Below are 11,927 nucleotides of genomic sequence, written 5' to 3' on the forward strand. Positions count from 1 at the left end.
TTCCGTCTCTCGGACACCACGTCTGTTCGATTTTGTCTCCCCTTCCCCTGAGCTGCTTGAAGTCACCCACTCATCAGAGATGGCATTTCTGGGTGTCTGATCTATGTCATTCTCTTGTTTCAGAAATCATGTCCTCTGCTGACCATGCTCAGGATACACAAAGGGAGTAAAACTCACCAACATCTTGGTGTGATTGATAGAAACATTCATATATTCAGGAAACACTTATTTTTTAACAATATTTTAATGATGGAAACCTGTGTGTTCTTGAATAACAATGATGGGTTGTTATCACCACACTACCACCACCATTTGCTGTTTGTAGTTGCTTTTCTTTTAAGATTCAAAAGGTTTTATTTCTAAATATTATGTTTGTGCTCATATACCTAACAGCACTGAGGGAAAAAACCCATAATTCGGGACCTTCCTTTTAAATAAAATGTGTAATGCTCACATATACACAGGTAAACACGACACCTTGGGTTCTAAATAGAGTACCAATCTAGCTTTATTTTTAAAACAGCTTATGCCCACTTTGAGGATAATGAGAAAGTAGCCATTCATTGGGCCAAATTTAATCAAAGTGAAGTTGAATTCAGTTGTCCTGAGCCAATAATTTATTGGCAGATTCTGAGAGAGAAAATGACAAATATTTTTTCTCCATAGGTTTGAAATGCTACATTTAGCAAATTCTGTATTCCCATATATATATGGGTCCATTTTTGGACTGTCTGTTTTGTTCCATTGGTCTGTTTACTATTCATGCTCTAGAACCATGGTATTTTAAAACTGATCTTGATAATATGTTGTAATAGCTCCTATTATTCAAGGTTTCTTTACCTATTCAGGGCATATGCATTTCGTAGGACCCTCATTTTCTTTGCTTTTAGTTTTCCTTATTTCTGCTTGCACAGTCTACCTGATGAAGTAGGTCCTAAAATTTTTTTCCACTTAAAAAGACTTTGTTATGGAAAATTTTGAATATATACCAAGGTAGTGAGGAATTATACAGTGAATCCCCAGGTCCATCAAGCACCTTAAGCAGTTATAAAAATTTGTGGCCAGTCTTAGTTTACTTAACCTCCATCCTCTTCTTTCTCCGAACCTCTACTGGGTCATGTTGAAGCAAATCCCAGACACCATACCATTTCATTTGTAAGTATTTCATTATGTCTCCTGACTGTCCTATGAGTTGTTTGGTTTGTTTGACTCTAGATCCAAACAAGGTCTACACTTGAATTTGCTTAAGTTTGTTTCCCCCATCCCTACCTCCCTTTCTTCTTTTAAGTTTCTTTTATGTTTCCTCTCCTTTTATTTTCCTTGCAATTTATTTGGTTGAATATTGGTTGGTGTTGGTGTCATTTAACATGTTTCTCTATCCCTTGTGTTTCTTATAAACTGATAGTTAGATCTAGATATTGCCCTGCATTTTTAAAATCCAGAGTAAGTCCTCAAATGAAAATAGAGAATAATTTGAGCCCTCCCTTTTGGGTGACTGAGCTTCATTTGCTCTACCCTCACCCCTGTACCCCTCTTATTGATCCTGTTCAATGTCTTAGGTTAGGGACGTTATTTGACAGTATTGAGAAAAAAGAATAAAGTATTCCTGACTGATGTGGAGATCCTGCTCACAGTCAGTCAAAACTCTGTCTCTCCCATCACTATTCCCTTTACAGAGAATTGTCTCTTATCTCGACTTTCTAAGATTTGAGGGAGTAGAATGACTTACTGCCAAATCTAGTGGATACTTGTTGGTCTTTCCTTTACTTGATCTTTTTGTGATATTCTGTGTTATTGATCCTATTCTCCTTCAAAATCTGTCTACCCTAGGTTTCTCTCCCAGGGTTTCTTTCTCCATTGCTGGAGAAAGTGCCCATCCTCTTATTGGTATTTAGTTTTAATTACATTTCTTCTTCTCTCCATTTTTCAAATATCTTCCCATTAATTCTCATGGTTCCAATGAAGATTTCCAAATCTACATCTTCTGTCCAGGTCTTCCTGTTGTGCTCCAAAGCAGTATATTTACCTCCTACTGAATGTTGTCACACAGTCCCCAAATTCATTATTTTCATTCTCAAACAGCTGTGTTCCATATTTAACTTGAAGGTACCAACATCTTCCTAATTTCCAAGCCAGAAATCTGGGATTTGTTCTTATAGTGCCTCCTACTTGTTTCCACCACCACATCCAACCAGTTACAAAATACGTTTAGTTATTTCTCCCTAATTTTGCACAAAGCTGTCTCCTCATCTCCACCTTTACTCTCACTTCCTCGGTACAGTGTAGGGATTAAGAGCTTGGGCTTTGCGGTGGCATAGTGGTTAAGTTCACGCGCTCCGCTTCGGCGGCCCGGTGTTCACGGGTTCAGATCCTGGGCTCGCACCGACGCACCGCTTGTCAAGCCATGCTGTGGCGCCGTCCCATATAAAGTGGAGGAAGATGGGCACGGATGTTAGCCCAGGGCCAGTCTTCCTCAGCAAAAAGAGGAGGACTGGTGATGTTAGCTCAGGGGTAATCTACCTCACGAACAAAAAAAAAAGAGCTTGGGCTTTGAAGCCAGGCGGGCCTGGCTTGAAATCCTGCCTCTTCTGTTTGTAAGCTCTGGCCCTTGGGTAAATTACTTTATCTCCCTTAGCTCAGATTCCACCTCTGTAAAATAGGATTTATATTAGCACCCAGCTTCTAGGATTGTTGTGAATATTAAATGAAATAATACATGTATAAGACTTAACTAAATGCATAGTGAATGCTAAAAGTCAGCTAATAATTATTATGTTAATAATAATGATCATTTTAGTGACTCCTGCTGAAAGTAATTAATCAGGCTGTCACCATTTCTTCCTTGCACTATTGTGGTACCTCGTTTATCTCATTGTTTTCTGTCTCACCTGATTTCTCAATCCATTTTTCAAACCACATTATTTCAGTGTTTCTCAAACACAAGTCTGATGATGATGTTCCTCTGCTTAAAACCTTCTGGTGGCTTCCAGTCACTCATGGGATAAAGTTCTAATTCTTGACTTGACCTTGGTAGCCTGATCTCTTGTGACTTCCCAGCACCCTCCCTGACTTCCATTTCCTCGATATCTTCGCTCTTTTATGCTGCTGAGCCTTTGTAATTTCTGGGTCCACCCTTCCCATAACTTGTCTGCCAGTCTTGTTCATCCTTCAAAATCAATTCAAGCATATCTTCTCTGGGGAGCTTTCCTCAGCTGGTTGTTCCTTCTCCTTTTTGGGGCAAAAGTTGGGTCTTCCCAAACTCGCCTGTAAATAAATCTGGTATATAGCATGGCTTTATAATTCTGGTTTAATTAGCTGTGAGATTCTTGAGGTCAAGGACTATTTTCTAGTCCCCTTGAAGCACCAGTGTGTAGCATACAGTAGGCACTGAATAAATGTGTGATGAAATAATGTTTCCTTGTTCTAGATGAGGGTTAGAAGAGGAGGGATGATGGATGAGTCATTTTGTGCCTTCTGTCCTTCCAGCCTGGAGGACAGTATGAACTCTTTGCTGTGATTGCCCATGTGGGGATGGCTGGCTTTGGTCATTACTGTGCCTATATCCGGAATTCTGTGGATGGAAAATGGTTCTGCTTCAATGACTCCAACGTTTGTGGGGTGAGGAACATTATCCAAAATCGCCTCTTGCCCTGGATTAGCCACTTCTAATAAATTCTGAGCCCAGGACTAGATGGGTCCTCAATGCCAAGACACAATGTGGTCCTGTTCTCTCTGTGCTGGGGGCCTTTTATGAGGTTTAAAGCCCTTCTGCATGAAGTCTCCATCTGGCTCACAGCTCTGTAAGAGCCCATTTAGCTCAGTGTCTAGGTTTTTGGTGTCCTAGGCCCAGTGCCCTGCAGCTTCATGCTCTGTGGGAAACTTAGGGAAAGCAAGACGAGTTAGAAATACATAAGTTAGAACTCTGGGCTAGGCATAACCAAGGTGAAACAGAGGGACAGGGGTACTAAAAGAGACTTCACATACATGGCATCCTATCACCGAATGATCCAAGTCTTGGGAGTTACTAGGGGTGGGTTTGCCTGGATGAGTGAGGGAGGGCAAATTGTAGCACCCTGTACTCTCTGGATGCTTAGCAAATGCCAGCTGGCTGCTTCACTTCATCTGTTTATGTACTTCCAGGTGTCCTGGGAAGACATCCAGTGTACCTATGGAAATCATAACTACCGCTGGTAAGAGAAGTGTTTGAGTGATGGAAATCCAATGAGTTTACATAGGGTTCTTGTTACTGTATGAAACACTCATGGATTCAGCTGCAACTCTCCAGTGACTAACTGCTCAGCCTCCTCTTTCAATACCCATCCCACCGCACCATGCTTTTCTCACAATTTAGACTCCAACAATACGAAAGTATAGGTAGCTCCCCAAACATCATATCCTCCATGGCTTTGTACATGCAGTTCCTGGCCTGTGTTGCCCTCTGCTAATTTATCATCGAGGCGAACTCCCACTCATGCTTCAATACTTCTGCTCATGGCCTCTTCCTGCTTGGTAAAACTTTCCACTGATTCGCGGAGGTGGGTTTGCAGGGGCTTCTCATATGCTTTCACTGCATTTTGAGCATACCTCCTTTATAGCAAGGATCACACTGTTTCGTAATTGCTTATATAACTTTCACATTAGACCATGAACTCTTTGGGGGTAAGGGTCACTCTTTTCCTCTTTCTTTGTCTGCTACAGTAGCTTGCATTTAGTAAATAGCAGTAGGTATATTTTTAAAAATAACAACTACAGAGGGGAAACTGGAGAGAAAAAAGCTGGATGAAGTTAAAGCAGAGAGACTTTGTACGTTTTTCCAGCTGAGTTTCAGGGTTAGAGGTGATATTGTATACTAAAGGTGATATTTAAGATGATTTCAGTGCAGAAGTAGGCCCAATCATTTGAAAAATAATAAATTAGGTGAAATTTGTGTTTGAAATCCTCCTCCAGTCTTCTACTTTGGGGCCTGGGCCTTGCCTGCTCAGCAAGAGCCTACAAGCCTATTGCAACCATGTGTCCTTCTGGCTCCTTCTGGACAGAACGCCCAGCTGCTGGGATCTGTAAGAATCCAGGGCCTGGCCAGCCCAGATCCTACCTTATGTCACTTAAAGAACATCATGTCTTAAAGGAACACAGAGCCCCTCCACGTGAGCTGCTATTCCTGGGAGTAGCTGGCCATACCAGGGAGAGCCCCCTTGGCAAGCACATAGCCTTTGTGCCCCCCCGCCTATATAAACAGCCCCCTCCCTGCCCACGGTAGTGGTGCACACGTCCATCCAGCCGGTCACCACTGGACATTTCCCTGTAAGTAACTCCCAATAAATCCTTACGTCTCGTTCACTGCCTCTGGGTCTTTTCTTCAGTCTCTGCAACCTGTCCCACACTGCTTACCCAACTAGGCATGTGGCCAGACATCTATGTGTCATCTTCCTCTTCTCTTTCTTCTAAGCATCTCCTTTAGATGCCCACTCTTTAGATTAGGGTTTGGCAAACTTTCTCTGTAAAGTGCCAGAGAGTAAATATTTGAGCTTTTGTGGGCCATACGGTCTCTGTTGCAACTACTCAACTCTGTCCTTGTAGCACAATAGCAGCCATAGGCAATACATGAAGGGATGAGTGTGGCTGTGTTCGGATAAATTTATTTGCAAAAACAGAGTTGGATTTGGCTCATCGGCTCGTAGTTTGTCAACCACTGATTTAGATGTTAACTAATAGCAACTTAGTGGTTATTTTCCCAGGTCGCCTGTTTTGTTCCCCTCTGAGGTATTTGATAGACAAAGAATTGAAGAACACCTTGGAAAGTTTCCCAGGCTTGTCCTGTCATGAATTAATAATGTATCACTTAACTATGAATGTTTCATTTCTGTTATGCTGTTGCATTTTTTTTTTCTTTCTAGGGGGGAAATTGCTTATCTTCTAGTTTACATGAAGATTGAGTCTTAATGGATGTGCCCTAAACCTCCAGAGACTGACGAAGTATCATTTACCTTTTCTGTTCCCGGATCTGCTCTTAAGAGATTTTGCAATGAGAAGAAGCATCGTTTTCAAGTTGTATAATTAAACTTTATTTATAAATCAGGGGTGATTATCAAAATATTTAACAGTGACACTGCACAGGTCTAGATGAGTCAGAATAGATACTTCCAACAGTGGACCCTAGCCACACATCTGGAGTAGGGTCCTGAGTTCCCACTGTGCAAGGCATTAATCCTTTAGTGGGAGATTATGGGAATCCAGGTGCCCCCAGGGGATGAGAGACCTGGCCAGCAATGGTAGTGGAAGGCATTTGGGTGGCAAGGGCGTAGGGAAGTAGTTAATATTTTACAACTAGCCTGACCATACTGGTATGTACCAGGTGAATATTATGAAAAAAATTTTAGAGCCCATATTGTTTCCATAAAACTCAAGTGTTTTGTAATTGTTATTCATTTATTTGACAAATATGTATTGATCACCTGTTCTCCATAAGATAGTGTGCTAGGCACAATAATCAATAAAGTTTTTCTCTCAAAAGGAGTTTGCAGTTTAATGGTGGTAATTAAAATACATAAGATACTGTGGGTTTGTGCTACAGGAATTCAAAGGAAAGTGAAATCGCTTCTGTTGTGGGGCCATGAGAGAAGCCTTTTAGAATGGAAAGGAGGTGAGGGTGGAGGATAATCTGTTTACAGGGAAAAGCATACTCAAAGGCATGGTTGAAAATGGCAAGGCTCAGGTTCAAAGATCATTCACAAACCTGGCTTCCCTCTACCAAGGAAGCAAGTGGTGAGTGATAAGGATAGAAGGTAAGTGGGGCTCAGAATGTAGAGGATCTTGAACTAGGCTAAGAAGTTTGGATCTAAATAGGTAATGAGAAACTGTTGAAGGAGTTCAAAAAGGAAAGAAACATTTAGTGGTGTTTTGGTGAAATTAATCTGGGGGCTGGTGACGTGGATTAGAGACAGGGATGGTAGTGTGAATGGAAAGGGATTCACAGTCTATGGAGCCATTTTGGAGGAAGAATGGATGTAGACAGTGAGAGAAGAGGAGTCAGGGAGACTCCAATACCAGCCTGGGAGGTGAGCAGGGTAAATGTTAACATCCTCATTTTACAGATGAAGCAATCAAGACATTTATATGTTTAATGACTCGTTCAAGATTTCATACTTGATAAGTGGCAGAGCCGAAAATTCCAACATAAAACGTGGGTAATTTCTTTATTATTTTATTGGAAAAAAATTAGCTGTGAAAGAATAAATTCTCACTGTAAAATATTCAAACAATATAGAAATATATAGAATCTCTTCCGTAAAGCTAACCGTTGTGAAACAGGTGTGTGTTAGTTTCCTGTGGCTGCCGTAACAAATGATCACCAACTGGGTGGCTTAAAACAAGAGAAATTTGCTCTCACAGTTCAGGAGGCCAGAGTCCAAAATCGCGGTGTCCACAGGGTTGGTTCCTTCGGGAGGCTCTGAGGGAGGATCTGTTCATGCCTCTCTCCCGGCCTCTGGTGGCTGCTGGCAGTCCTTGTCACTCCTTGGCGTGTAGCTGTGTCCTTCCGGTCTCTGCCTCCATGTTCACAGGGCCTTCGTATAAGGACACCAGTCACTGGGCCTACCTAATCCAACGTGACCTCATTTTCACTTGGCTAATTACTTCTGCAAAGACCCTATTTCCAAATAATTTCACATTCTGAGGTTCCAGGTGGACATGAATTTTTTTGGAGACACTATTCAATGCAGTAAAAGGTGTGTATCCCTCTAGGCCTTATTTTTATGTATTTGCATACATATATATCACAGACATAATTTTTACATCATAAATTATACTGTGTAAATTATTCAGCTCATTGCATTTTTCACTTAATGTCTTAGAAAATTTTCCAAGTCTGTATATAGGTGGATAGTATTCTTTTAAATTGTTGCATTTAATTCCACAGATAGATGTACTATATTTTCCATTCCCATACTGATAAATATTTAGAGCATTTCCATTGTTTTTCACCATTTAAAAAATGCAGAGTGAATGAACATCTTTAGAAATATTTTTGTGCATCTGTAAATATTTCTGTAGGTACTGAGAAGTGAAATTTTGGGTCAAAGGGCTTGAGTGTCTAAAAATTGTGGTAGAAGCTGCTAAATTGACTCCATTTAACACAAGTTACTGTGCAAGTTTTAACTTTGGTCAGTCTGATAGGTAAAAAAAATCTCATTATTGGTTAAATATGATCTTTACCAATTATTAATACAGTTGAGCCTCTTTCCATATATTTGTTGACCATTTATATTTTTCTATGAATTTCCTATTATGTCTTTTGTCCTTGTTGTGGTGTTCGACCTTTTCTTCTTGACTTGTAGGAGTTTTTATACATTTTGGAGAATAGATGGCAAATGTTTCCTCCCAGCCTGTTGTTTGACTTGAACTTTATTATTACTTAAGTTGCAGAAATTAAAATTTTTACTTAGTTATATCTGCTAGTGCGTGGAGTCACTACGGGGAGTTAAAAGTTGGGGGTGCATGTGAGTAGGGTCTTTTTGGACAGTTCAATGGTAGATAAGATGTTGGAGGCGGTTCCCATCTGGGAGTTCTGTCCTTTCATACCAGGTTTTGGGCAAGCTTGCTCTGTTTCTCTCTCCCTCTTTCCTTTGGTTCTGGAAGATTGATAAGAGCTTGGATTGGACTTCAGGGTGGAAATAGAGTGGCTTTTGACCTTCTGTGAACAGAGGATACAGAGACCTGTCTGATATCAGGAAAATGAGTCGTCCATGTAGCGTGGCTTGGTTCTCTGGAGTTCTGTATTGGTGTTTGGGGCCGAAGCTCTAGCTAATAGTGAAAAGTTACTTTCCTTTGTTCATTTTGCATAAATCTCTTTTGGGCTCCTTGAAGAGAGGGGAGTGGATCCAGGTATTCATGAGTCCCTGGTCAAATACCATCAAAATTCCACCCTTCAAGAGCATCCTGTTATTTTTCTTATACTCAATGGAAATAGTGTCAAAGTGTCACCGACTAGGCACCTGGAGAAACTTAAGGGTGGGTTTGGAAGCATTTAACTGTTTTTCCAAGTTGTTTCTTTTCCTTTTTATGTTAAGGAGATATAACCACCAACCATCCTGAAACTGACCAAGCGAGAAACTCAAGGGAGATGTAACCACCAGCCATCCTGAAACTGACCAAGCCTCACCACAAGAGCTATGCCCATGGCCCTTTGCCTTCTTTTTAATGCAAGAATCTCTCCAGGAGGAGCTTAGGCCTTTTTATGTGGAAGCATGTTCTCCAACTGAGCCTGCGCAAGCAAATACCCGCTTCTCCCTTTTGAAGACTCATTCCCCAACCAAATAAAAGTTCCTCCTTCCCTTTGTTCGGGACACCATGACTTTGGAAATGATTCCTCATGGCCTCCTATTTGCTGCAAATACACTTTACTTTGTGAGACAGCTTCCACTGGTGTAGAGTTTCATTTAACTCACCAGGAGGGGAGCCCACTTGGTTTGGTATCACAAGGTGAGGTTATTATTTTAATAATTTCTTCTTGTCAGTATGATAACCTCATGCAACTGAACCTAAACTGTGATGGGCACAGATTTTTAGGCCACAGATCCAGATATGCACTAATGTAATGTTATTTATTTTCTTGTAATTTAATTTGATTTGAATTTCTAGTTTCCATGCTTTATTGAGAGAGAATTTGCATTTCACGAGCTCACCAGTTTAAAGTGTATGAATCAGTGTTTTTTTTTTTTTTCCAAGCAGGTTACAGAATTGTGCAGCCATCACCATAGTTTAATCTTAGAACATGCAGATCACCTCTTGTATGAGGTGGTTCTGTGGGTCCTCGAGGTTGGGTACTATGGTCACAGCACCAGCACAGTGCCCTCCCTATGAATCAATAATGATTCTGAGACCACTGCTTTCCACACACCCACCAGCCTGCTGCAGGGCCAGTGTACCCCATGGCAGAGCTGCCTCCAACCTTTTTCTTTTTCCTCCCTTCTCACCTCCACAGTGTCAGCTCCTCCCGACTGCATCCCTATGGTTTGCGTTTGTGAAGCCAGTGTGTGTATTTGTGTGTGCGCGCGCGCTGGATGGGGGATGCCAGGAGTAAACAGCCCCACAGAGGAGGGGGTGGGCAGGAGTTCCCCAGGATTTAGAGGCTGTCATTCTCAAAGCAAACACCATAGGAGAGTTCAGCCCTGGCCCTAGGAGGCCAGAACCCTCCCTTCTCTGCATTCTGCCCATCTCTGTCTCGGGCCAGTCCCTGCCTCTCTCCTGGCCTCACTTTCCCAAGTGTCCAATGCGGGGTTGGACACGCAATTGCATTTACAACTCAGGAGGAGACCCGCCGGAGTCCCTCCACCCTGGTGGGTGTGGCGGGGTGGACATTGCGCCACGCGACCGGGCGCGCACTCGGGGCCCTGCGCCGGCTCGCGGAAGCGCGTGCACGTGAGCCTCGCCGCGCGCTCGCGCAACATACCCGAGACTCCCGGCGCGCCAGGCCTGCGCTGGTCAGTCTGCTGCCCCTGGCTTTGTGCTCTCCAGGCCCCCTGGTTCGCCGTCAGGTGCTGGGCTAGTTGAGCGTGGACTCCTGGAGGCATGCCTCCCCCCCGCCCCCACCTCCGCCCCTCTGTATGAGTTCACTGAGGGAACTGGGAACTGGCCATAGTTGCCCTGCTGGTCACTGGTCGGGCTGGGATCCCTGAAATCTGACCCCCAGTCCTCTGGCTCTTCACCACAAATGGTCCCCTGCTGTGCCTTTCCTCTGGGCTTCTCAGAGCATGCTCTGGAGTATTACCGGGAACAAGGGGGGTTGCGGGGTGTGGTTGAGTAAGTCTGGAGATCTGCGGACCGAGGTGGGGGTCGCCGGACGCGAGGGCGGGATTCCGCAGACTGACTCTTCAGGGTGAGGGGAATGGTGTTTGCAGAGCTTTCTCTGCTCCAGAACCTGCGAAGGGGGCTCCGCAGGGTGGAGGCAGGCCCTGTAGCCCAGTGCTTTGGACTTCACGTTCCTTACCTTCCGGAAGAATCAAGAGCCAGCATACTCCTGGTGCCGAGAGAGTGTCTCTGTAAAGCTCGGTTTAGACCTAGACGTTGATCTTGGCCTGGGTATGGGCAGCAATAGAAGATAGTCTTGAGGAGCAAAGCCTGACGGAATTTGTTACCGAACCTGAAGTGGGTTTGCTTACCAGTCGGCAGCAAGCCAATCTCTGATACAGGGTGTAGCGGAAGAAAGTAGGAATTTAATTGCAAAGCGCTGAGCAAGGAGAATGAGCAGTTTACTGCTGTAATCCCGAACTCAGCAAAAAGCTGCAAGCAAGGGTTTTTATTTGAGGTTTTAGATGGGGGAGGGGGAGCATGTGACCTTGGGGGCTGAAGTTCTAAGAGTCCTCTGTGCATGGGCGGCTGTCTTTCATATTTCTTCATGGGTTGAATGTGCAAATTAGGGGAGGGGGGTTCTCTGTGCTGCATGTGGTGGATTTTTAGTCTGTGCTGCCTGAAGGTTACCATTGGTCGTTTTAGCTTCTCAGTGTTGGGGGGGGGCGGATATATGTTATTTAGGCAGGTGGGGTTGGGCTGGGGGTGGGGGAGGCTGTCAACAAGCTGCTTTCTTATCAGCAGTCTTCCTGTTCTGCAAAACAAGCTCAGAAACTTTGGTTACTTTGTCTCCCATGTTAACCTTCTGGGTACAGGCACGGTTTCACCCTAATCCAGGGAAATTTTAGCTCTTTCATCCTCGGTTTCAAATTCTTAGCCCAGATGTCCGGTGCTCTTGGATCCCTAGTTAGATCTGTCTCTGATTTGCAGGGTGAGTTGGACAAAACCTCAGTTTTCCCTGTTTTTGGATGAAAATCAATCAATGTAATACAGTATGTCATTGGAATTAAAAACAAAAACCACATTTATTTCATTTGACAGAGAAAAAACATTTGACAAAATCTAACGCCCTTTCAAGATAA

General features: G+C 43.3%; 1 protein-coding gene across 2 annotated transcripts in view; it reads left to right on the forward strand.

Annotated features, from left to right (window-relative positions):
- USP18 (ubiquitin specific peptidase 18) overlaps positions 1-6,513 on the forward strand; it is a 38,470-nt gene extending 31,957 nt beyond the window's left edge. Inside the window, exons 8-10 of one of the 2 annotated variants that reach the window (XM_058559183.1) lie at positions 3,487-3,618; positions 4,141-4,190; positions 5,895-6,513. In XM_058559183.1, the coding sequence (XP_058415166.1) occupies positions 3,487-3,618; positions 4,141-4,190; positions 5,895-5,940 (228 nt within the window). In that variant the 3' untranslated portion in view covers positions 5,941-6,513. The remainder of the gene's footprint in view (positions 1-3,486; positions 3,619-4,140; positions 4,191-5,894) is intronic. The other variant, XM_058559184.1, reaches the window with a different exon arrangement.
- Positions 6,514-11,927: the final 5,414 nt, after the last annotated feature.

The sequence above is a fragment of the Diceros bicornis genome, chromosome 17, assembly GCF_020826845.1.
Source record: "Diceros bicornis minor isolate mBicDic1 chromosome 17, mDicBic1.mat.cur, whole genome shotgun sequence".
Lineage (NCBI taxonomy): Eukaryota > Metazoa > Chordata > Mammalia > Perissodactyla > Rhinocerotidae > Diceros > Diceros bicornis.